Source organism: Gorilla gorilla, chromosome 7, assembly GCF_029281585.2.
Source record: "Gorilla gorilla gorilla isolate KB3781 chromosome 7, NHGRI_mGorGor1-v2.1_pri, whole genome shotgun sequence".
NCBI lineage: Eukaryota > Metazoa > Chordata > Mammalia > Primates > Hominidae > Gorilla > Gorilla gorilla.
In genome coordinates, this window is record NC_073231.2 from 26353259 (window position 1) to 26378616 (window position 25358).

Below are 25358 nucleotides of genomic sequence, written 5' to 3' on the forward strand. Positions count from 1 at the left end.
TTTTGCTTGTGCCTCTGTGGGCTGGGCACGACCGTGCGCGCCGATGCTCACCTGTCTCTGCACCGGCACATGCACACACTGCCTTGTGGAGGCGCTTCGGCGTTAGGGATCCCTGTGCTTCTGTGTACCTGGGTTTCTTTGCGTGGGGGGACACATCCCCTAGGCAGCATCATGGGCATGTCGTGAGTGACAAACGCATATCTAAGTTAGCGTGCAAGGTTAGAAGCACAAGGGCGTCCTGGAGGAGTCTGAAGTGCGCTTCTAACCGGATTCACATGTTTTTCCACGCGCCGCTGAACAGAATGTACCTTTGTGTCAGCATGAGCTGAAAAGGGAAACGCAGCCTCTGGAGCTGGAGTGGGACTGTGTGGAATTCTGGAACATTTCTCACGCTCAACCACAGCCTGTTGAAGCTGGGAAGCGCTTTGGATATTTTTCAGTCCAGCCCTTTGTCTAACAAATGAGGAAACTGAGGCCCCCCAAAAAAGAGGCTAAGCTTGCTATCGCAAGTGCTCTTCCCTACTTAATCCTCTCAATCGTTTGAGGCAGGTGATAGTAATTCCCTTTTACAGACAAGAAAAGTGAGGCCTGTCGCACCAGAAGAAAAAGGTATCAGCAGGGATTTCCGCCCACTCTGCCCAGCTTCAACGTTCACGGTCGTCCTTCCATGCACGGCTCTTCCAAGTGTAGCCCTGGGAGTCCGGGGGTCCTTGAGAAACTTTCAGGAAGTCTCTGAGGTAAAAACAATTTTCCTAATATTGTTAAGACATGATTTGCCCTTTTCGCTTCTATGAAGCTCCAAATTTAAAAGATTTCCAAAACTGTAAAGGAATGACACTTTCTCTCTAATTTTATTTTGCTTTGTAAAATAATTTTGCTTTGTAAAATCGTTTTTCCATTAAAAATGTGATTTATGTCATAACCTATATTGGGTTTATTACTGATATTTTAAATTCACATGTAAATAAAAATGTAGTTTCTCAGTAAATATCAACAGACATATCCCACATAAACAAAAGCTCTTGGGGGTCCTCAATACTTTTTGAGAGTGTTAAGGGGTCCTGAAAACAAAAAGCTTGAAGACTGCTGCTCTATACCACGTTAGCTCCCCTGTGGCGGAGGATGACTGTCCTAAGAGCTCATAGGCACGGGGCAAGGGGAGCCTGGCTGTCAGCTGCCTGGGCTTCTAGTCTTGTGCTTTTTGCACACCAGTCCAGGGAACCAAGACCACTGGCTTTAAGATGCTTCCCCAGCTGTCCCCAGACTCTGCCAGCAGGGGATTCTCTGGTCTGAGCTTAAGTTGTGTTCTCCCAGCCAGGGATGCCCCTGCCCTTTGATGTCTCCTTGCTGCCACACATTTAGCCGCCCTCCCCATGCCAGCTTGGGGGGAGGGAAGCAGTGGGGGTAGGGAGGTGGCTGGGGCAGCTGGGCAACTGTCCCCACCCGTCCCTGGCACGGCTCTGCCCAGTACACAAAGAGCAAAGTGAATCTTGTCCCCACCCCTGCAGCTGAGGGGCTGGAGGAGGAAATGGGGAGGCCCACACAGAAGGGGTGGCCACCGTGGGGCTGTCCATCACTCAGGGCTCTCAGAGGGAGTCAACCCAGAAACAGACAAAGAGGGTGAGTCTGGGCTGTGTTCTTAGCTAGTGAGCGGTCCCCTAGAGGATGAAGTAGATGATGCTAATGAGGACGACTGGATGTCACACCCATGATGCTATTAGGTCCTCATAATAGCATAGTGAGGTGGACAGCTAGTACCTGACCCATCTCACAGATGAACATACTAATGCCTAACAAAGCAGAACGACTCACGCTGGGTCCCAGAGCTGGCCAGTGGAAGCACTGAGACCTCCACATACTGAAGGCATGGACTATTGACCACTGTTGGTATTGGTCTCATCATTGACTATCATTAAGTGTTGGCTGTTTGCATGCTTCCTGCCCAGTGGCAGGTTCAAAGAAGCCCGCAGGAAGCGTGCTCCTTTCTTTCCCAGGGCCCGCAATTGGGCTGGAAGATAGAGCAACAAAAAGCGCCCATGTAACTCATGGGAACATTCATGTGTGCTGAATGGCAGGTGAAGGTGCCACAGAGAGGCTGAGGATTTCAGAGGGCACCATGAACTGGAGTGAGGTCACAGAGCAGGTGCCATTGGCTCTTGGCCTGTTTGGGTGGGTGGCATTCAGAGAGGTGGAAGGTCAGATGCAGTGTTCACGCCTGTAATCTCAGCACTTTGGAAGGCCAAGGTAGGAGGATCACACGAGGCCAGGAGATCAAGGCTGCAGTGAGCTATGAAGCTGTGATTGCACCACTGCACTCCAGCTTGGGTAACAGAGGGAGACCCTGTCTCTAAATAATTAAATAAATAAAATAAAAATAAAACCAGAGAAGTGGAGAGGGATTGGAGGTGGGCTTTCACAGAGGGAGAAATGGCTTAAGTACAGGCCAAAAAGTGAGAAGGCTGCAGACAGGGCTGGTAGAGGGAGGGGGAAGGTTGGCACACCCAGCTAAAGGTCCTTCTGTGTTTCCTTCTCCAAGGAACCCAAGACCTTCACTTGGTTGGTGTGAGCACGCCAGGAGGCAGGCACCCTCCCTCAGCCCTCAAGCAAGCAAAAATGGGTTTAAAAAAGAAGGAGAAGAAGCAGCAGCAGCAGCCGCCACAGAGCTTGTGACAGCTACAGCCTAAGGGCAACAGGCAGGGGAGACCAAGGAACAGAAAGAGCAGAGGCTTTTTCAAAGAAAGAGACCCCTCTCCCAGCACCCAGCGATGGCGGCAAGCCCCACCCACAGTGCCTGCTAAGAACAAGTCCCACGTGAGAACAACATGGCCCCCGAGATGCCCACAGGGACCCCGAGATGCCTGCAGGGCTTGGCTCTCCTGCTGGCCAGCTGCCCACCTGGCTCAGGCCCAGTACTCGTGAGTCAGCCGATCAATCCCAATGTTGCCAGGATGATGGGGGCGGGAGTAAGGGCCCTGGGGGAGGGCAGGGGTGGGCACTGCAGGCGAGCTGTCTCCTACATCTGGCACCTGCACACAGCTGAGGCCGAGCTGAGAGGATGCTTCTGTGGGCTCCCCCTCCTCCCGGCACCCCTCCCCTCCTTTCACTGTCCTAGGACACTCTCTGGCTGCTGGAGTCTTAGGCAAATATTTAAAGGGGCAGCTAGGGGGTGAGGAGGGTGGTGGGAGCAAACACTTCCCTCCCTTTCTTCCTCCCTGTGCTTCTCAGGGGCTCTCAGTTCAGATGTCATGCTGTTACGCAACCTTGGGGCTGAAGGCCCTCCAGGTGGAGAGGGGGACAGGGGAACCTGCCAGCTCATGACCGAAGGGCAGGGCCCATGTGGCAGGGGGCTGGGGCAGGGGACAGGAACTGGGGTGGCATGTTAAAGGACAGGAGGCTGGTTGGGCATGGTGGCTCACACCTGTAATCCTAGCACTTTAGGAGGCCGAGATCACTTGAGCCCAGGAGTTCAAGACCAGCCTGGGCAACATGGTGAAAACTCATCTCTATAAAACAAGCAAAAATTAGCTGGGCACAATGGCATGCACTGGTAGTCCCAGCTACTTGGGATGCTGAGGTGTGAGGATCACTGGAGTCCAGGAGGTCAAGGCTGCAGTGAGCAGTGATCTCGCTACTGCGTGCCAGCCTGGGTGATAAAGTGAGACCCTGTCTCACAACAAAACAAAACAAAACAAAACAAAACAAAACAAAACAAAAGGATAGGAGGTTAAGGGAGCGAGCCCAGGCCTGGACTCTGCCACAGTCACCTGAGTTTAGAGGTGAAGAGACTTTAGAGACCACCTGGCCCAAGGAGTGAAAGGGAACCTGAGAGAAAGGGTGAGCCAGCCCAAAGTCATTGGCAGATTTGACCTCGTAAATACATAGAGATGGCTTTGGGAAGGCACTAGGAAAGACAGAGAAAAGAGAATGAGACAGTCCTCAAAGTTGATCGTATTTGGGTGAGTATTATTCTCAGGGCAAATTTAGGATCAGAGGATGTAGAAAGGGGAGTCTAGAGGGGTAGAGTGTAGACCACAGGGTGAGTGAGCTGATTCAAGGATGGGGAGACTGGAAGCCCACCAGTGACCAGAGCCAGCCCTGTGCAGGGCTGTCCGGGCAGAAGAAAGCAGTGTCAGACCTGGAATCTGCCATCAGCACAGCCTACAATTGACAGACAAGCCCAGAGCAAAGAAGGAAGCACTGCACATGAGTAAGAGCTTGCCACCAGTGGGGACAGAGTTTCCAGAATTAGGAAAATAATCACTGGGGGCAAGTTTGAGGTTGGTACCAGATATGTGGGAGGAGGCAAGGTAAGGGAAAGAGTACTTGAAGTTGGAACTGGTCCTTGCAGGGAAATGCACATTTATGAAACCCCCAAAACTGATGTCAAAGCACCTCCTGTCTTGGACAGAGTCCTCTCAGAGTCTACAGGTGCTGCCTCCAGAACCCTCTTCCTGGAGCGCATCCCTATGCATCTAGAAATTCTGTTGGGAAATATGATGGTCAGACCCTTGGCCACCTGAAAGGTTCAGGCTGGTAGAAGAATAAGGAAAGCCACAGGGCAGCAGGGGCAGGTGCCAGCAAGGAAGGCAGGCACGCCAGGAAGACACCCACGGTGAGAAGTGCAGATGGCCCAAGGGCAAGTTTGCTCAACTCACCCAGGTTTGCTCTTGCTGGGGCCAAGAGGACTCATGTGCCAGGGCCAAGGGCCCTTGGGGGCTCTCATAGGGGGCTTATCTGGGCTTCGGTTCTGGAGGGCCAGGAACAAACAGGCTTCAAAGCCAAGGGCTTGGCTGGCACACAGGGGGCTTGGTCCTTCACCTCTGTCCCCTCTCCCTACAGACACATATAAGACCCTGGTCACACCTGGGAGAGGAGGAGAGGAGAGCATAGCACCTGCAGCAAGATGGATGTGGGCAGCAAAGAGGTCCTGATGGAGAGCCCGCCCGTGAGTGTGGTTGCGTGTGTGTATGTATGTGTGTGCGCGCACATGTGTGTGATGGGCCCTGCCTCCTCTATCCTCCCTGGCCTGTTTCCTTATCCAGATCCATTCACTCATCTAACCTAGGACTGTGATAAGTCAGGATGGGGACACCAAGACCACTAAGCCAGGGACCCTTGGGGAGCTGTTTGTGGGCCAAGAGCCACTATAGGGGTCCGTAGAAAGGGCTGTCCGTAGACAGCCCCGAGTCAGAAGCCATGAGAAACTTCAGAAGTCAGGGGACACTTCACAGAGAAAAAACACATACAATCTGGAGCCAGAATAAGGAAGAGCTCGCCTGGTGGAGAAGGAGGAAGGCATTCCAGGAAAGAGGGAGACTCTGTATCACCGCATGGAGGTGATCCCTTGGGGACAGAGAGGGGCTGACCATGGCTAGGGGAAGCAGCAGGGAGAGACAGGTGAAGCAGGCTCTCTTGGGTCCCTCAAAACTAGACCCTGCTTCTAAGCTTCTATGTGTCTATGGGTTTGTTAGAATCCAGGCCACCTCCTCCAAGAAGCCTTCTCTGATCTCCTCAGCCCTTCCCTGTCCATCCATCGCATCGGCTGTCCAGCCCTAGGCAGCCATGGGAGGGTGTTCAGCTTGTATAGGGAGAAGAGGGGACAGCCTCATGACCTCATGCCTGTCTCCCTGCCTGCCCCACCGTGTCAGGACTACTCCGCAGCTCCCCGGGGACGATTTGGCATTCCCTGCTGCCCAGTGCACCTGAAACGCCTTCTTATCGTGGTGGTGGTGGTGGTCCTCGTTGTCGTGGTGATTGTGGGAGCCCTGCTCATGGGTCTCCACATGAGCCAGAAACACACGGAGATGGTGAGAGGTGTGGGATGCGCGGCAGTGGGCACAGGACATGCCAGACAGAGGGGCTAGGTGGGATGGGCGATAGGAAACTGTCCAAGGGGAGTGGAGGGGAGGAGGCAAGGGGCACAGCTAGAAGGAAAGAGGCACGAACCAGGCAGCAACCCAGCTCAGGCTTTTCCACAAGGCCCCTGCCCCGCAGCAGGACAGCCAGCTCCCTCCAGCACCTGGTTCCACTCAGCCTCCCTGAACTCTTGGGAAAGAGGGAAGCGCATTTGAGTACAGAGGCCTGAGTATGGGGATGGGTACCACAGGCTGAGTAGGAAAGGGGAAGACCAGGCAGCTCCATGCCCTTTCCCCAGGTTCTGGAGATGAGCATTGGGGCGCCGGAAGCCCAGCAACACCTGGCCCTGAGTGAGCACCTGGTTACCACTGCCACCTTCTCCATCGGCTCCACTGGCCTCGTGGTGTATGACTACCAGCAGGTGGGTATGCCCAGACCTCCTGACCCTGGGACCAGTGACAAGGCTCTGCTAGAGCCACCCAGCTGGGCCACTTCATCCACATCCATCTCTCCCTCTCCTCCAGCCCTTTTTTGCCTGAGCCCCAGATTCTAGTATGATTCCCGTGCCCAACCTAGAGGGAGGTGGCTAAGGACCTGGGTCAGGGAGAGAGCAGGGCAGGGGCCCCCGAATGATCTCCAGCATTCTGTGCCTAGCTGCTGATCGCCTACAAGCCAGCCCCTGGCACCTGCTGCTACATCATGAAGATAGCTCCAGAGAGCATCCCCAGTCTTGAGGCTCTCACTAGAAAAGTCCAGAACTTCCAGGTGTGTGTCTGTGGGTGAAAAGAGTGGGCTGTCTCCCTCCCAGGGCTGCTGGGAGGAGTGTCCGAATGATGGCTATTTGTCACCTGTAAAGCACTGTTCCTCATTGGCTGCCAGCTGACTGCCCCTCTCCTATTCCCCTGCACGACTCCTTTCCTTCCCACCGCACTGCCAAGCTGCTGGGCTCAGCTGAGTCCACTCACTACCTGGTGGCTTCTGACTCTAGCACAGCCCCTCTTTACTGATGAGGAAACTGAGGCTCAGAGAGATTGCCTGATATACCTGAAGTCCCACAATAAGGGCTGCACATGGGATAGAAACTCACTTCCTAGATTCCAGATGGAATGCTCTCTGCAGGCCAAGCCCGCAGTGCCTACGTCTAAGCTGGGCCAGGCAGAGGGGCGAGATGCAGGCTCAGCACCCTCCGGAGGGGACCCGGCCTTCCTGGGCATGGCCGTGAGCACCCTGTGTGGCGAGGTGCCGCTCTACTACATCTAGGACGCCTCCGGTGAGCAGGTGTGATCCCAGGGCCCCTGATCAGCAGCGGAGGAGCGCTCGGGCCACCTGCCCGGGCTGTGGAGGAGCGCTTGCGCTGACCAGGCGCTGGGGCGTCCACTGAAGCGGGGTCATCCAGGCAACTCGGGGAAGGGGAAGCTCACAGACCGGTACTTCCCACTCCCCTGACTCTCTCTGTCCATCCTCAACATTCCTTTGCTTCACAGGGTCAGTGGAAGCCCCAAGGGGAAAGGAAACGCCCCGGGCAAAGGGTCTTTTGCAGCTTTTGCAGACGGGCAAGAAGCTGCTTCTGCCCACACCGCAGGGACAAGCCCTGGAGAAATGGGAGCCTGGGGAGAGGATGGGAGTGGGCAGAGGTGGCGCCCAGGGGCCCGGGAACTCCTGTCACAACAGAATAAAGCAGCCTGATTGAAAAGCAAAGGGTCTGCTTCTGTCTTCCTGCAGGGCGCAGTCCTGCCCTGGCGGGGGCCGGCCAGGAAGGGAAGGGCCTTGGGAGAGCAAAGTGGGGTTTGCCATTCGCCCTCTGTCCCAGGGCGCTGGGGCACTGGGTCCACCTCGGCGGGGGAGAGGGGCTCGCAGGGAGCCATCCACGGGCTTTCGGCGCCCTCCAGCGGCGTCTCCGGAGGAGGGAGAGACACCAAGACAGCGAGAGAGACAGAGCGCAGAGAGCGAGACGCGAGAGAGCGACGGTCCGAGAAGGGGAGATAGGGAGACGCGGGCAGAGAGACCGACCCGAGGCCGGGGCGCGCGGCAGGGGCGGCGCGAGGACCTGACAGCGTGTCCCGCGGCGGGGCGGGGGCTCGGCCGCGCGCCCGCGGGGGAGGCCGCCGCTAGAGGGCACCTCAGGAGCGACAGCCCTCCCGGCACCCCGGGGCCCGAGCTCCAGCCCCGGCCTCGCGGCCCGCGGCCCGCGGCCCGCGGCCCGGGCGGCCCGAGCCCCCTCCCCGGGCGCGCGGCTCTCCGCCTTCCCCGCCCCGGCTGGCGCGCGGCCCGGCCCGGCCGAGCACTGTCCCGGCCCCGAGGGGGGCAGAGCTCGGGCGAAAACCCGCCCTCCAGCGAGCTCATTTCCCTAAAAAGAGGGGGGGGGAGCCGGAGGGAGGGAGGGAGAGAAAGAAAGAGAGAAAAAGAAGGAAAGGGAGAGGGAGACGGCTGGAGCCCGAGGACGAGCGCGGAGCCGCGGGCCGAGCGGGGGGCGGGAGACAGGAAGGAGGGAGGCGAGCAGAGGGAAGGGGAAGAGGTCGGGGAGCGAGGGCGGGAGCGGTCGCGGTCGCGACCGAGCAAGCAAGCGGGCGAGAGGACGCCCTCCCCTGGCCTCCAGTGCCCCGCTTCCCTCGCCGCCGCCCCGCCAGCATGCCCGGCGTGGCCCGCCTGCCGCTGCTGCTCGGGCTGCTGCTGCTCCCGCGTCCCGGCCGGCCGCTGGACTTGGCCGACTACACCTATGACCTGGCGGAGGAGGACGACTCGGAGCCCCTCAACTACAAAGACCCCTGCAAGGCGGGTGAGCGCCCCCCGGCCCCCAGGCGACGGGCCAGGCGGGGAGGCGCGGGCGGGTTCGGGCTTGGGGTTGGGGGAGGACAGTCCAGTGTGGGAAGCCGGGAGCTGCCTGGTTGGCAATGCAGTGGGGAACAAAAGAACGAGGGGGAGAGGGAGGGGGATTTGGGGGACTTTTCGGACTGAAGTTTTGCTGCTGTTGGTGGAAGCTGCTGCCGCTGCCTCTCATCTTCCCAGAGGATTCCAGAGGAAGTCTCCTTGCGTCCCGGGAAAACCGGCGGGCAAGGCGGCTTTTCCTTCTGTAGGAAACTTTTCTGGCCAAACTCCTGTGCGTGCGCGCGCGTGTGTGTGTGTGTGTGTGTGTGTTTGTGTGTATGTGTGTGTTCTTTTCCCTTCTCCCCCATCTCTCCTGCTCCAGGAGCTGGGTGTTTTCCAGCCTGTCTGGGCTGCCCTGGGGCTGCACATCTGTCTGGCTTGGATCTGGGAGGCCTGAGTCTCCAAGGAGCAGGTCTCCCGGCCACCACCCAGCCCAAGTGGAAGAAGAAAGTTTTTCCAGGGATTCCCTGAGATCGTGCTCTCTGGGTATCCCGTAGTTTAACCAGTAGCTGAAGCTTTCTGGGACTTAGGAGACAGCTGTCAAAGTCAGAGAAGCCAACCCAGAAGGGGGACTTAACTTTGTCCCTATGTTCCCGGAGACCCCCGCCAAGGCCAAGTTGGGGTGGAAAGAGGGAAAATACAAAGAGAACCCAGATATTGTATATCAGCTCTGTCACCCCCGAGACACCAGAGGCTAATTAGCTGAGGTCAGGACCCCGGAGTGTGTGTTTGCCTGTATGTGTGTGTGTGTTCTTTGTCTCTGAAGACTCTATGTAACCCCTTCACTCCTGCTGGGCCCAGAAGGGTCCTGCCCCTGGAGTGACCAGATGGCCAGGCACTTGGGCCATTTGCCTGATTGGATGACCCTGGGCAGGCTGTTTGGGGACACACAGGGACAAGATATCAGAACTTTTCCTTGACTTCCTGCCTCTCTGACTTCAGCTCATCTCCAAATAGCCAGAGCCAGGGGAAGTGGCATAGTTGCTAGAACTGGACTGCCTGTGTGGGGCACTAGGGGCGGAGGGGCAGGTTGCTCTAGTCCTGGCTCTGGAGACCCTGTTCAGGGACTCTCCTGGGAGGGTGGCACACAGGCAGGAATAAGAGACCATCCAATGGAGGAAATCAGGGCAAATCCCTCAGCCCTTACCCCTCTACGCCTGCTGGGCTGCGGGTAAACCAGGACATTTGCTGTCATTTTTCTCGCTGGGTGCTGGGAGTGGGTACAGGGCAGAGTGGACTGCACATGGACTTTGAAGGCAGGCACATCTAGCTTTCAATCCTGACCCTGCTACTCATTATAGCTGTACCACCTCAGAATGGTAATGATCATGTCTGAACTGCCACTTTCACACCTGTAAAATGGAACTGATCGTACATCTTCCCATAGAGTTGGTGGTAAGGGTTAAATATGAGAACATACATAAAACACTTAATAGTGCTTAACACACAGTCAGCGCTAAATAAATGTGGGCTCCCTACTCCCTGTTTTCTGTGCCTCAGACTGTCACTTCATTTTTTTGAGAGGTGTGGGATTGCTGGTGTCTCCTTGTGCCTCTTATCCATCAATCCATCAATACCTAATATGTGCTAGGGCCTGGAATGGATGTTGTGGGAGGTACTGAGATGTACAAGCTAGGACCCTGCCTTCAAGGAGCTTACAGTCCAGTAAGGACCCAAGACACCTACAGACATAACCAATAGCACAAACCAAGCCACACTGAGTGCCACATTGGAGGGTAGGACGCCAAAACCTCAGGGAGTTTCCTGCCCCTCTGCAGCCTGGTGGTGGCAGAGAAAAGTGATCACAGCAGGCTGAGAAGGTCTGGGGGGTCTTCATGGAGGAGGTGGGGCTGGGGCCAGGCCTTAAAGAATGGGTGGGAAGCCATTCTGATGTCTTTCCCTTCTTGTTGGAAATGGGAGTGATTTTCAGAGCAGCAAGAGGCTGAGGGCTCTCCCCCCAGTCTCAGGTTTCATGCTAGGGTGGGGCTGGCTGAGTTGGAGCTTCAAGTAAGGGCTCTGGAGAAAGCACTCCAACTGGGTGAAGTGAGGCTGGTGGGGTGCTGGGCCAGGCCTGGGGGCGGCTGAGAGGGCCCCCGGGACTGACAAGGCCAGGCCTTGGGTCAGATCAGGCCTCCCTCTCGGGTATGACTGATGCTTGAGATCTGCTGCCCACCTCTAGAGGAAACTCACATGGGCATTCCTAAGTACTCACACCCACACCCCTGTGCCACTGCCTTCCAGCCACAGGTCCCTCAGCTCTGTTCTCCACGTTTCCTTCTCCTGCCTGGCTTTGCTTCCTGTACCCTCTGCAGCCCTGACCTCCAGATGCTGGAGGTGATGATGGCAGGCATGCTGTCTCTGCTTCTTTTCAAGGGCTGGAACTGAAAGCTCCTTTGACTCCCACAGCTTACCTGTGACCTTTCTGGTTGCTCTGAGGGTAGCCACGCCCCTTCGTTGGACCATTACTGGCCGAGTTATGGTTGCCGTTGTAGTAAGGGCAAAATTAAGATCCTTGATACCCTGGAGAGGTTCCTGGACCTTCTGGGTGAGACCAGGACACGGGGCAGGAAGGCAAGCTGGTCTGTTTGTGTGCTCAGAGCTGGTGCCACCAAGCCCTCACTAGCCCTTGCCCAGGAAGATTTTGAGGCAGCCCTGATTTTCTGTATTTCAGGAAATCAGCCAAACCATGAAGGGGGTCCTTCTGCAAGATTCCCAGCACTGTTTGGCTGCCCCAGGTGACTAGCCAACACCCCCCCGGAGAGACCTTGGAGGCAGGAATTGGGACACAGTTGATCCCACAATCAGAGAAGCCCAGGGGCCTGACCCCACAGGGGTGGGGCTAGAAGCATGTCACACCCAGGGCTGGGTAGTGACTCTGTGCCAGTGAGGCCCCTGCTACCACCTCAACCTCATCTGACAGCCCAGAGTCTGCAGGAGCGGGAGGGGCAGCACTTACCAGCCCACATCCCCATCCCCACCCAGGGGGACGCCTGGCCAAGGTTTGGACATCAGAGAGCCATAGAGGATTAGGGTACACCCTCTGAGGTCGAGAAGTAATCTCTCCTCTCACCAGACCACATTCCCCCTCTAGACAGCTGAGTCACCCCACCCACCCAGGCCCCTGCCCCTGAGTCACCTTCTTATTTCAGTGCCGCAAGGGGGGAGGAAAAAGTTTATACTCTCCCTGGGCGCTACATGGGGTGGGGCGGGGCGGTGGGGTTACCCAGGAAGAAGGGATTCTTAAGAAGTCTAGGCAGGGGGCAGTGGCTCATGCCTGTAATCCACTTTGGGAGGCTAAAGTGGGAGGATCACTTGAAGCCAGGAGTTTAAGACTAGCCTGGGCAACACAGCAAGATGCCCATCTCTACAAAAAAATTTAAAAATTAGCTGGGCATGGTGTCATGCACCCGTAGTCCCAGCTACTTGGGAGGCTTAGCTGGGAGGAGTTGGAGCTCGAGAGTTCAAGGCTGAGTCCAGGAGCTGGAGGCTGCAGTGAGCTATGATTGCGCCGCTGCACTCTAGTCTGGGTGACAAAGCAAGACTCTGTGAAAAAAAAAAAAAAAAAAATCTAGTTTCTCCAGAGATTTGGGGAGAAGATATTGCGGTCGGGGGAGTAGAAGCGCCACTCCTCAGTCCACTAAGAACCTCCTAAGGAGATCCAAGGGAGTCAGCTAATCTCTCTCTCTCCCTCCCTCGCTCTCTTTGTCTCACACAAGTGCATCCCTGTCCATTTCTAAGTGCGCCCTTGTCCTTTGGGGAGCGTGGCCTGTGAAACACAGTGCATGCCTGCAGTTATGTGTGTGTTTGAAAACACAAGATCCTGCACGGGGAAGTGGTTGAGTGTGTGTTTGTGCATATGCGTGGGTGTGTCGCTGCCTTGTAGGCAAGCGTGTTCACCTGTGATCGGTCTTCCTGAGTACATGCAGGCATGGAGGCAAACATGCACCTCTGCAGAAGTGTTCACATGTGATGAAGTCCATCCACATGTTTGCAGGGGTTTGGGTGTGTCATCCCCCAGCTAGAAGCTTGCGTTTGTGCAATGGGACATGCATCAGTCCTGCACATATAGCCTTGGGGCTCATTACACCAGCCAGCCTCCTCTCCCCACTTCCCCAGAAGGGGAGGCCTTGCCATGCCCTGGGGGAGGAGACGGTGGAGTCCAGAGGTTGACCTGGAAGAGTGAGATTCTTCCCAGGCACAAGCACACAGATGGGCTCAGCCACAGTGCTCCTGGCAGGTTTACAGCTGGAAAACAACACAAAAAATTTTTATCTTGTGTTGAAAATAACTACTACCCTGACCGTGACCCCAGGGCTTCCTCTGAGTAAGGAGAGACCTCCTAGACTCCTTAGCATCCAGATTCCCTCGCTTCCCCAGAGGGCAGCCCAAAAGCACAGAGCCCCAAGGCCCAGCTCCTGCCCCTAAGGCTCTCCTGCCCATCTCCTCTCTCCCCACCCCCACTCGGTTCCCACGCATTCTTCAGCCATGACATCCTCACTCCAGGAGCTCAGCAACCAGGGCCATGCCCTGCCCTGCCTTGCATTTGCTCTGCCCTGGTTCTACACTGGCCCTGGACCTGCAGGCCAGCACAGTTCTGTGGCCTCTGCACCAGGGTTTCACTCAAGGAGGAGTGGGGGCAGAGAGTGTGGGTGAGCCAGCGTTCCCTGAGGAGGTCTAGAGCTGACTTTGAGCTTACGGGTTGTGTTGGGATAATATTAAAGTGGCTGGTGGGTGCGTACCGTGTTGCATGCTCTGTGCTGGGGGTTCGTGTATATGTCTTATTTCATGCAGTAATCCTAGGAGACAGATTCTGTTATGTAGGAGAACGCTGAGGCTTAGAAGAGTTTACATGACTTGTCAGCTAATAGTAGCCAACCTGGATTCCAAGACAGGTCTGTCTGACTCCAAAGACCTTGCCCTTTGCTCTATGTCCAAAGGTGAGTCTAAATGTCCGGCCACACCTGTATGCGGTGATGCCTGTGGGTTTGGGTGTGGGAGCCTGCAGGTACAATGCCTGTGAAAGGTATAATACGTGTGTACGGGCACAGTAGCTCATGCCTGTAATCCCAGCACTTTGGGAGGCCAAGGCAGGAGGATCACCTGTGGTCAGGAGTTCAAGACCAGCCTGATCAACAAGGTGAAACCCCGTCTCTATTTAAAAAAAATACAAAAATTAGCTGGGCGAGGCTGAGACAGGAGAATTGCTTGAACCCGGGAGGCAGAGGTTGCAGTGAGCTGAGATTGCACCACTGCACTCTAGCCTGGGTGACAGAGTGAGACTCCATTTCAAAAAAAAAAAGAAAGAAAGGTATAACACAAGCCTAAGTGTGGAGGCATTCGTGTGGCAGATGCACATCTACGTGAACTTTGGTGAGTATGAACCCACTGCTTCTTCCTTGGAGTGTACCTCCCATCCCATGTCCTTGTTAAGGCCACTCTTGCATGTCACCTGGGAAGCATCTTCTGTTGCCGTCCCATCAGTTGCCGAGCCAAGGCCACCTGCCGAGGATGGCGATTTAAGTAAGAGTAGCTTTCTCATGGGTTGGAAGAGATTTGGGGCCACTTACTAGCTGGTGACCTTGAGTGAGTTATCGCCCTTCATAGGCTCAAGTGTTCTGATGTCTAAAGTCAGGGAGGTGGGCTGGAACCTAAACGTAGCCACTTAGGTTATCTCTCTCTGAGAGTTTCTAATGCTCTGCAAGAGCATGGTGTGGAGTGTGGCTTACTGGGCATGTTGTGGGCAGGCCAGGATTAAATTAATTAATGGGAAAGCACTTTGCCAATTGGAAAGCACCACAAAAATTTCAACATTTACATAAGGTGTCATTATCACGACTATTATTGGCTTAATGGGTCCAGAGCTTGCAGCTGGTTTGTGTATGTTGGAGCTTGTGCATGTGTGTTTTTTAAAAACTGTCTGTGACTGTGTATGTATTTTGTTGTGGATGTGTCCGTCTGAGTATCTATTTTTGTGTATATGTATTTACGGTAGGGGTTCTAGAGAGTGCAGTGGTTGCTGCACTGGGAATGGGGAGGCCTGAGTTACGTCCAGTTTTCCAGTGACTAGCAGTGTAGGTTCATTTAAGTTGTTGCTTTTGGGACCTCAGTTTCCTCATCTATAAAATGGAAGTTTGGCCTCGATGACTGCCACAGTCACTCCCACATTCTGTTGATCCTGTCTAGGTGAGGGTGTGTCTCTGGGCATGTATTTGCAAGCCAGAAGAATATCAGCGTGGCAATTCATTCATTCGAACATCCCGGAGTGCCTCCCACCTGAAAGTGCAGTGCTGGCCGCTGCTTTCATGCGCAAGGATGTGTGTCCCTGGCTTTGATGGCTCTGCACTGGATGGCAAGGGTGTGGACGCCACCATATGTCTGTAGGAACACTAACCTTGGGTGTCTGATTCTGTATGTGATGAAGTCAGTGTGTGTGTGTGTTCACCAGTGAGGCCAACTGGGGAGGAGAAACCTGTGTAGAAGTCTTCAAGGTTAAAACAATTTGTGTAACGCGACCGCCAGGCCTGTATAGCACTCTGCCTGGATGAGAAGCAGATGTTGCTGTGGGTGGAGCTGCAGGGAAGCTGCTGTGGGTCCCACCTCTAGCCCAGCCTCCCACTTCCCCCAGCCCAGCCCAGCTCAGCATGCAGCTCCCATCTGAGCGCCTTACAAAGCAGCCAGTTCTATGGCCTCTGCTTCCTTTTCTCCAGACTTCTCAAAAGGAAGACAGACAGTTCAGCCGGGTCTCTGGAAACATCTCTCCTCAGCTCCAGATACTGGAATCGGAATGGCCCTTTAGGGAGGCTCTCTTCCCCTCTGGCCTTTCTGCTTGGGCAGCCTAAGACTTGGAATAGGAATTACTTGAGAACTGTTAAACTTTTTCCTCCTAGCTGGGAAGCTCCCAGAAGGTATCTTTGTTTCCCAAAGATGCTTATCTGTTCTAATGAAAAATGGTACAATTTTATTTCCTCTTTTTTTTTTTTTTTTTTTTGAGACAGGGTCTCACTCTGTCGCCCAGGCTGGATTGCAGTGGCATCATCTCAGCTCACTGCAGCCTTGACCTCCTGGGTTCAATTGATCCACCTGCCTCAGCCTCCTGAGTGAGTAGCTGGAACTACAGGCGTGCATCACCATGTCTGGCTAATTTTTGTATTTTTTATAGAGACGGGGTTTTACCATGTTGCCCAGACTGATCTTGAACTCCTGAGCTTAGGTGATCCACCCACCTCGACCTCCCAAAGTGTTGGGATTACAGGTGTGAGCCACTGCACCTGGCTTATTTTATCTCATAGACCCCCCCTTAGTTAAATTGAAACAGCATTTGCTGAGTGAACACCACATGCCTAGCACACCCTGTTTTATTTTCTTCATAGCTCCCATTGCTATCTGGAAGACCTAGGTCAGTATTTATTTACTTGCATATTATGGAAGGTTAGCTCCACCAAAGCAGGGGCCTCTTCTGTCTTGCTAATAACTAGGGTATTGTCTGGACCACAGTAGTATGTTAACTAAGTATTTGCTGAAGAATGATGGCTCTGTGGCTCACACCTGTATTCCCAGCCACTGGAGAGGCTGAGGAGGCTGGAGGATCACTTGAAGCCAGGATTTTGAGACCAACCTGGGCAACATAGCAAGACCCTGCTAATTTTAAAAAATTAGCTGGGCACAGTGGTGAGACCCTATCTGCCCCACACTCCCCAAACAATGATGAGCTAACAGACTGGTAGGGGCTGAGCATCAGCTTTACTGGGATTTTAACTGAAAAGTAAGCATGAGCTTCCCAAGAAATTCTATAAGCTGATCCCTAACTGCCCTTCTCCTTCTCGTTCAGATGGCATTTGAGGATCACAGTCGCTGTGGAGGTTGGGGGCTGGTGCCTACAGGGGTGGGGCTAGAAGCACGGTGCACCTAGGGCTGGGTAGGAGGATTAACTCAGCCCTGGCTTCTTGTTTTCTCTTTAGCTGCCTTTCTTGGGGACATTGCCCTGGACGAAGAGGACCTGAGGGTCTTCCAGGTACAGCAGGCTGCGGATCTCAGACAGCACACAGCTCGTAAGTCCTCCATCAAAGCTGCAGGTAAGCCGGGTGCCAATGGGCCCTCTGTGTCCTAGAAATGGGTTCCAGGCTTAGGGAAACAAGGAATCTCCCTGTTCCCAGCCAGGCCCTCCCAGGACAGAGGCCATGAGTTTGACCCCAGCACATGGGTCTATCTTCCCTCGGGATATCTTCATCCCTTCCCCAGAGGAGTAGTAAATATAGATATCCCCAGCAACTAAGAACTGACATTCTTTTTGTTTACAGTTTAAAAACCACTTTCAAAAGTATTGTCTAGTCTGACTGTCCCCAACCACCTTTAAAGGTGGTGTCAGGACAACTCCTGTTTTACAGGTACAGAAACTAAGATTCACAGAGGTAAAGTGACCTGCCCAGGATCACACAACTAGTGAGTGGCAGAGCTGGGACTGGAACTCAAGCTTTCTCACTCCAGATCTGAGACTCTGCCCAACACTGCAATCCCTCATGGGCTCTCCTGTTCCTGCTTTGCAAATTTCTGTGCATCCTCTGAGGCCCATTTCAGGAGCTTCTCCTATTCTTCTTTCCCAGTTGCCCCCCAAACATGACTGTCCCTCCATTTTCCCTGTTTTCTCCCTCTTCTGTGCTCACACTGTTACCCTGTCATTTATCACACCATATTGAAAGGATTTGCTCCTATGTCTCCCTAGCTCTTTAAGGTCAGAGATGCTTTATTCTTATCCTTGATTGTGGTCCAAACTCCTAAAAACCCATGTGGTACTTGTGCATGGATACAGGAATGGGAGGGATGAGGGCCTGGGCTGTGTCTGTTCTTTCCAGTCCCTTACTGCTCTGTAGAAGGGTGAAAGCTCCTCACTGCCAGTGCTGATGTTTGAGACATGGTCCTGAGAGCACACAAATAGCCCTCCCCTTCCCAAAGGGCAGGGGCAGGGATTCTTTCTTCTTTTTTTCTGTCTTTTTTTTTTTTTTTTTTTTTTGAGACAGGGTCTCAGTCTGTTACCTAGGCTAGAACGCAGTGGCGCCATTTCGGCTCATTGCAACCTCTACCTCCTGAGTTCAAGCAATTCTCTTGCCTCAGCCTCCCAAGTAGCTGGGACCACAGGCATGCAACACCACGCCTGGCCAATTTTTTATATTTTTAGTAGACACGGGATGTCACGGTGTTGTCCAGGCTGGTCTCGAACTCCTGGCCTCAAGTGATCTGTCCTCCCTGGCCTCCCAAAGTGCTGGGATTACAGGCGTGAGCCACTGTACCAAAGGGCAGGGATTCTTATTGAGGGTCTGCTCTGGGAACACTGTGGTGTGCCTGAAGTTGTCCTGTCCAGCTTGAGGGAAGATCCTGATGTGGGCACCTTATGGAATAAAGTACCCCAGAGGGCAGGTGGCATTGGAGGGTGACCTGGTGGCCTGCTAACAAGTAAGGCTCATGTGACCTTAGTGGGGACTAGTAGGTATGGCACAACGGAAAGCTGCATGGAGGGGTCCCCTGCTAACCCACCAGGTGACTTTGGCCAAAGCTTTGGCCTTAGTTTCCTCATCTGTCAAATACAATACGACACTTGTCCACATGCCTTAGAGCTCCTATGTCAAATGCAAACGTGAATTTGGGAAATCAAAAGAAGGCATAGAGTTCTGAATGCTCCACAAATGTCAAGGTTTATTCAATGAGAAGGGGTATTTTCCTAATCTCAGATCCCCACAATTCCTAGAAAATGAGTACACCTTTGTTCTCTTTTACGATTATTGTCAATTCTTGCTATTTATGGAAGTTATAGAATAACTTTATAGTTACTCTGTGCAGTCACTGAAAACATTAGCAAATACTGACCCATTGCTCCTAGGGAAAATACAGGGTCAGGTTCCTTCAAGCCTCTGGTCACAACATTTTTGTCAACTGATCAGTACATCACCTTGTTTTATGAGTGTTTCTTTTTAAAGACACCTTACTTAATATGGAGCTGATTCATTAACATTGAACTCATGACCAACAGCACTCTAACTCATGCCTCAAAGAAGCTTACCTAGCACACGTATGTTCTCTGTGAGGCACATCACAGCCTTCTTGCCCTTGGGAACACCAGAGAGCACTTCAGCATTATGCTCAGGGGCTGTTTTAAACAGCAAAACCCTCAACAAAGCGCACAAAAACACAAAAAACAGGGCACTTTAACTAGACCTCCAAAAGGATACTTGGTTACACAATGGGAGCCGCAAGCAGAAGGCGGAGCGTTGCCTTATTCCACCTCAGCTGGGAACATGCATGTTGGATGACTGAAATTTTTCACTGCTCTGCAAATGTCGACAAATGACCGTGAAAGCCCTGAGAGTATTGATTTTGGGGACTACGAATAAATTTTAGCCAGTAGACAAATTTGCAAGCACAGAATCCATGAAAAATGAGGTTTGACTATGCTTTTGCTTTCCTCCTCTTTCTCTCCACTCACTAGACACCATGCCTTCCTCTCTCAGTTCCAGGAAACATTTCTACCCCCAGCTGCCAGAGCACCAACGGGCAGCCTCAGAGGGGAGCCTGTGGGAGACGGAGAGGTAGATCCCGTAGCCGGCGGGCGGCGACGTCCCGACCAGAGCGTGTGTGGCCCGATGGGGTCATCCCCTTTGTCATTGGGGGAAACTTCACTGGTGAGCGTGCTATTGTAGGTCCCAGAGTGTAACCAGCTTCCGGGCCTGGCCTTGTGGCAGCCCTGCCAGGCACGGAGGCGTGGGTGCCACCTGCAGCCCGAGTGCCCACACATTCCTTTCCAGGCAGTCTGCTCTCAGAATGGCTGTGACTCTTCAGTGGTGGGTAGGGGGTGGGACTGCCTGGACACCGTGGCAACCTGGCTTCCTTCCTCCTGGCAGGTAGCCAGAGGGCAGTCTTCCGGCAGGCCATGAGGCACTGGGAGAAGCACACCTGTGTTACCTTCCTGGAGCGCACCGACGAGGACAGCTATATTGTGTTCACCTATCGACCTTGCGGGTGAGCAGGAAGCCCTAGGCGCTGCACCTTCCGCCATTGCCTCAACCCAGGTTCTGCCCTGGGCCCTGCCACTGCCCCCAGCTGGGCACAGCCTTGGGTCCCTTTGTCCCCTCCTGCTATGGGGCATCTACCCAGGAACTGCCCCTTGTGCGGCTGTGACCTCCAGCACACAGCCTGGGCACTCGGTGCTCAGGGCCCACCCCTCCCCTTCGCTCCCCTCCGCCCCGCCCCCGGCAGCCTGGCCCCGCCCCTGAGTGGATGCACTCCCCCAGCTCGGGACCGCCCCCCTGAGCTGGCCCCGCCCTCCAGGTGCTGCTCCTACGTGGGTCGCCGCGGCGGGGGCCCCCAGGCCATCTCCATCGGCAAGAACTGTGACAAGTTCGGCATTGTGGTCCACGAGCTGGGCCACGTCGTCGGCTTCTGGCACGAACACACTCGGCCAGACCGGGACCGCCACGTTTCCATCGTTCGTGAGAACATCCAGCCAGGTAGGTACCTGTCCCTCGGTGCGGCCTTGGTGGGCGGCTCCCGCCCCAGCCCCCACCTCCAGGACCCCTGGGGGCAGTGGCAGCCGCTCCAGCCAGCCGTCATCGCCTGGGCCCGCAGCGCTGCCCACAGCCTGGGTTGAGCCAGCCCCTGCCCTTGAGGCATTTCCTCCTCCGTGGCAGATCAAGGACCCGCATCCATTGTGGAGCTCCTCTGGGAGGCTGGGCCAGGTCCTGGTCCTGGACAGCGGTAGCCCGGGCAGCCTCTAGGTTGGGGCATGGGCGTAGTGGGCCGTCCTGGGGACTGCTCAGGCCTTTCTCCCCACCTTTGCCCACCATCTGCCCTCTGCCTGGTCTGCCCTCCGAGGGCTTTTCTCTCATTTTCTCGATGTCTCTGTCCCTCCCTTCCCGCCTCCTCCCTCTCTCCCAGGCGTTCTCCACTCTTCACTGCTCCTTCTCAGCTGTGGCTCTAGAAATGGTGCTTCCTTCCCATGTTCCCTTGAGTCCTCCATTCACCAGGCCCTCTGCTGGACAGGACTCTTCCTGAGACCCTCCCCATTCCCCAGGCTCCCCTTGGCTGCTCCCCGGACCCTCAGGTAGGGGGACTCTCTCAGATACAGGAAGGACTCCATTCCCTGCCCTGGAAAGTGAGCGTTGCATCCCAGGCAGACCCACCCCCTCCTCTCCCCCCACACCCTTTTCCTGATCTTGGCAGGGCAGGAGTATAACTTCCTGAAGATGGAGCCTCAGGAGGTGGAGTCCCTGGGGGAGACCTATGACTTCGACAGCATCATGCATTACGCTCGGAACACATTCTCCAGGTGGGAGACGGGATTGGGGCTGGGCCTCTGCTTGGGCAGCCCCACCCTGCCCTCTGTAGGCTATTCTCCTCCTGCCTCCCACTTCTGGGGCAGTGACCCAGGAAAAGAGTGGCCCTCTGGGGGGCTGTGGCCTCCAAGCAGAGGGTCCATGGATGTTGCCTGCCCTCCTGTCCTCTTCCACGGGTGGGTCTGTGGCAGGGCCTTACCACCGTGTGCACCCAGGGCACCTGGCGGAGGAGGCTGAACCCAGCCACTCTGCAAGCCGACCAGTGTGGGGTAGCCCCAAACTATCAGCCCAAAGGGTGCTGAGCTTTTATTTGTGTGCCATTTGTTTGTTTTTCTTTTTGTTTGAGACAGGATCTTGCTCTGTCACCTAGGCTGGAGTGCAGTGGCACAGTCATGGCTCACTGCAGCTTCAAACTCCTAGGCTCGAGGAATCGTCCCGTCTCAGCCTCCTGAGTAGCTAGGATGACAGGCACACACCACTGTGCCTTTTTTTTAGAGATGGGGTCTCACTATATTGCCCAGGCTGGTCTCGAACTCCTGGGCTCAAGGGATCCTCCCACCTCGGCCTCCCAAAACGATGAGATTACAGGCGCGAGCCACCATGCCCAGCCATTCCTTTTTAATTAGTCTGCTTTTTTTGTAATTGGCCAGTTTGCACGAAGCCTGACCCCTGCCCTGGACTAGCCCCCATGCCCAGCTCCGAAACACATCCTCCTTATCTGAGGCCCAGGTCCCCAGAAGCCACAACCAGAGCCCTCAAAGGTGGTGGCCCAGCCTCCCCTCCCCCAAGATTCTCCTTAGCAGAGTGTGGGAAATGGCACCTCCCTCCTCCTCAAACTCCTTCCTGGCCATTCCCAGGCCTGGTGCTTTGCTCATCCTCTGTCTGTGTCCCAGACAGTGGCCCTGCCCCCTCTTCTCAGTGCTTCTACCCGATCTGCTCTTCCTGTCTGCAGACCTGCAGGAACAGAGACCAAGGAAGGGTGGTGAGGTCATTCTGCCCCCCACACCCTGAGACCCGGCCTTACATTTCCCACCACATCCCACCCCACCCCCTGCTGTGATCCACCCAGCTGGGTGTGAGTCAGGGGCCCTGGGGAGGTGGAGGGCTGCCTGCCTCCCCTTCACTCTGCTCCTCCCAGTGCAAACACCCAGGATTCAGCAGGGAGGAATGGCCAGGACAGGAGACACTGATAGATTGGGAGCTGGTGGGGCTGTCCCCGGGGCTTGGTCTGGCTGCAGTGGAATCTGCCTTTGGCCTTGTTCCAGGTGCTTTCAGATGCAGCCTGTGCCAGCAGGGTGAGGAGCTGGCCTGAGGAGTCCTGGGAGAAGTTTAGTTAGGGCTGGAGCAGCATGAGGGGCTGCAGAAGCAGGGGCCCAGTGGGGCTGGAGAGAGATGACCCGCTAGGGGCCTGTAGCTTTCCTGGGGCTGGGAGTTGTGGCCAGCCTGAGCTGGGAGCACCAGTGGGTCCAAGGGCACCCTGGACCTGCATCCCTGACCTCCCAAAGTGTTCCTGGGGCTCCCCCGACTCCTGTGGTGTGGCTGCCACGGAGCAGGGTGGCTGCTGGTCAGTGGGTAGCATAATGACAGGGTGAGACGTCTCCACCCGGCCCTGACCCTGCTGAGGAATGTCTGAGCTCCAGCAGGGTCGTGACTTGTGGGTACAGATGGGCATGCCACCCACTCCCTGCCCACTGTCCATGAGACGCTCACCCTTACTTTTCTCCCTCTTCTTCAGGGGCATCTTCCTGGATACCATTGTCCCCAAGTATGAGGTGAACGGGGTGAAACCTCCCATTGGCCAAAGGACACGGCTCAGCAAGGGGGACATTGCCCAAGCCCGCAAGCTTTACAAGTGCCCAGGTCAGGGCAGAGAAGGGATGGGTGAGGGCGTGGAGGGCAGGGCCTGAGGGAGGCAGAGGCCAGGTGCCTGGTGCCACCAAGAAGGCTTAGGCTGCAAGTCTTAGAGAATGGTGTGGCGGGGGAGGGGACCCCATAGGAGGGGCAGTGTCCAAGTGAAGGAGGCCGCTGGGGGTAGGCTCAGGTGGGTGGTCAGAAGCTGAGCCGCCACCTTCTGAGGGTCTGTAGGGGCGGAAGTGGGGAGAACAGCAATCCTAGGAGAGGGAGGTGGCACGGAGCCCCACCAAGGGAGCTTGACCTTAGCTCTGGAACCCATATTGCCTTCACAAACAGGGCAGCACTGGGCTGGGAGGTAGGATGGCGTGTGCTGTATGTGAGGCAGGGGGGTGGATCTTACAGGGGCAGGACCATTGCAGACACCCTCTCACTCCTCAGGCATTCTCCCCTCCCCCAGAGGATGCCAAGGTTCAGGGGTGGGTGAGCCAGAAGATGGGGGGATTTGGCGCCTGCAGCCCTGCCCTGTCATTTCCTTTCCTCACAGCCTGTGGAGAGACCCTGCAAGACAGCACAGGCAACTTCTCCTCCCCTGAATACCCCAATGGCTACTCTGCTCACATGCACTGTGTGTGGCGCATCTCTGTCACACCCGGGGAGAAGGTATGTGTGGGCTCAGCCTCTGAGCCTCCCCCTCCCCTGCGGGTCCCCATACCTCAGGGACTTCTCCCACAGTGGGGGTCAATATGGGTGCCAGCGACCTACCTGGCTACCGTAAATGTTTCGAGTCCAGAGCGCTGATGGAGCACGGCTGTGGGAAGGGGCTTCTGGCATTCACCGCCTTCCCTGGCATCTCCCAATAATTGTAAATTAGTGTTAATTTGCACATAGCCCTTGCCGTGTAGGTCTATTTTGATTATCTAGTTCTTCTTGGGTGATTTTCCTACATCACCTCTTTTAGTTTTTATGGCTACCTCCACCTTTATTTTACAGATGAGGAAACTGAGGCACAGGGTGGTTAAGTAACTTGCCCAAGGTCACACAGCTAACAAGGACTGAGGTGGGACTGGAGCTCTTCTCAGGTCTGGGTTCCCTTGGATGAACTGCTCAGCCTGACGCTCAGCTCTCATCCATCTCATCAGGGCTTGGGCCAGGGGCTCCTGAAGGGCTCTTCCCGATTCTGACAAGCTCTAGTCCTGGGAACAATTAAGGAATGATGCAGGTGCCTCCAGCAGGATGCTGCCTGGTGGGTCTCTCCTTCTCACCCATCCTTCCCCTTGCTCAGGCCAGGACCCCTCCAGTCTTTGCTCTGTGGGCCTGATTTTCTGTGCCTGGCTCTCCACTGGCACTCTATTTCTCCTCCCTCTACCTGTCACCTGCTATATCAGTTCTGATCCATAGAGAAAGCTCAGCTCCACCTTCTGTCTTACCTTGTGGGGAAGTACCCAGTTCTCATACTTGCTGCCACGTGGGGCTGGCTTCGGGCATACTACGGGATCAGGTCAGAGCTGTCTCCATCTTCACTGTCTAGCTCGGATGTGACCTCCTTCAGGAAGCCTTCCCTGCTTGTTACTAATTGGTGGCAAGTAGGGTGGACACCGAGTGTGGGGAGGGCCCCCAAGCCTGTCCGGTCAGGTTTCCCACTGCATGGTCGATTAGCCCTGTTTGAATACCTAAGGTGATGAGAGGCTCACTACTTTTCAGAATAATTCATTCTGTTCTCTAGCCAGCTCTTTTTTTTTTTTCTTGAGACAGAATCTCACTTTTTCACCCAAGCTGGAGTGCAGTGGCGCGATCTCAGCTCACTGCAACCTCTGCCTCCCAGGCTCAAGCGATACTCCCACCTGGGCCTCTGGAGTAGCTGGGACTGCAGATGTGTGCTACCATGCCCGGCAATTTTTTTTCTATTTTTGGTCAAGACAGGGTTTCGCCATGTTGCACAGGCTGGTCTCGAACTCCTGAGCTCAAGTGATCCTCCTGGCTCAGGCTTCCAAAGTGCTGGGATTACAGGCGTGAGCCACCGCATCTGGCCTGTAGCCAGCTCTTAATGTTACAACGTCTCTTCTTCTCCCTTAAGCCCCGCAATTGCTCCAGTACTTTCCTCAAGAGCAATGCAGGATAACTCACTCCCTCTTTCCCATGTCAGCCCTCTTAATGTGGGGAGACTACTCCCATCCCTTCTTAGATCCATTTACGGCCTTTTCACACAGACTCTGGACCTCTGCACCAACCCCAGACCTTCTGTGTCCATATTTTTATTGCTCCCAAGCTACAAGACTTTATTTTCCTTGATTGGGGCATGGTTCTTAATGTCATAGTGCAGCGTTGAGCTGGATTCAATTCTATTATTGATTGCATTGTTCATTTCGACATCTCAAGATCATTTTGAATCAGAATTTCACCATCCATCATGTAGCCCTCCTCTTACCTCTGCCATGAGCTCCTTTGATAAGCATGACTTCTAGG

At 54.9% G+C, this 25358-nt stretch overlaps 2 protein-coding genes across 4 annotated transcripts in view; both read left to right on the forward strand.

Annotated features, from left to right (window-relative positions):
• Positions 1-92: 92 nt before the first annotated feature.
• On the forward strand, positions 93-7554 carry SFTPC (surfactant protein C). 2 transcript variants are annotated; one of them, XM_031013780.3, is made up of 8 exons: positions 93-737; positions 2537-2915; positions 4840-4945; positions 5649-5807; positions 6155-6277; positions 6511-6621; positions 6976-7134; positions 7341-7554. In XM_031013780.3, the coding sequence occupies exons 3-7, from the start codon at positions 4904-4906 to the stop codon at positions 7114-7116; spliced, it is 576 nt and encodes a 191-aa protein (XP_030869640.1). In that variant the 5' UTR covers positions 93-737; positions 2537-2915; positions 4840-4903; the 3' UTR covers positions 7117-7134; positions 7341-7554. The 2 variants fall into 2 exon arrangements, with proteins under 2 accessions (XP_030869640.1, XP_063565195.1); XM_063709125.1 differs by having other exon boundaries at positions 6976-7554.
• A 486-nt stretch (positions 7555-8040) lies between these two features.
• The window catches only part of BMP1 (bone morphogenetic protein 1), a 47410-nt gene continuing 30092 nt past the window's right edge, over positions 8041-25358 (forward strand). Inside the window, exons 1-8 of one of the 2 annotated variants that reach the window (XM_031013848.3) lie at positions 8041-8632; positions 16680-16793; positions 19221-19391; positions 19611-19728; positions 20038-20216; positions 20929-21034; positions 22777-22901; positions 23440-23555. In XM_031013848.3, the coding sequence (XP_030869708.1) occupies positions 8485-8632; positions 16680-16793; positions 19221-19391; positions 19611-19728; positions 20038-20216; positions 20929-21034; positions 22777-22901; positions 23440-23555 (1077 nt within the window). In that variant the 5' untranslated portion in view covers positions 8041-8484. The remainder of the gene's footprint in view (positions 8633-16679; positions 16794-19220; positions 19392-19610; positions 19729-20037; positions 20217-20928; positions 21035-22776; positions 22902-23439; positions 23556-25358) is intronic. The other variant, XM_031013849.3, reaches the window with a different exon arrangement.

What these genes read in the sequence shown, in the direction of transcription:
- SFTPC (XM_063709125.1), top strand. Translation starts at nt 4,904, where the DNA reads ATGGATGTGGGCAGCAAAGAGGTCCTGATGGAGAGCCCGCCC. An exon ending in GCCAGAAACACACGGAGATG is followed by an intron (nt 5,808 to 6,154) that starts GTGAGAGGTGTG and finishes CCCTTTCCCCAG; the next exon opens with GTTCTGGAGATGAGCATTGG. An exon ending in GAAAAGTCCAGAACTTCCAG is followed by an intron (nt 6,622 to 6,975) that starts GTGTGTGTCTGT and finishes TGCTCTCTGCAG; the next exon opens with GCCAAGCCCGCAGTGCCTAC.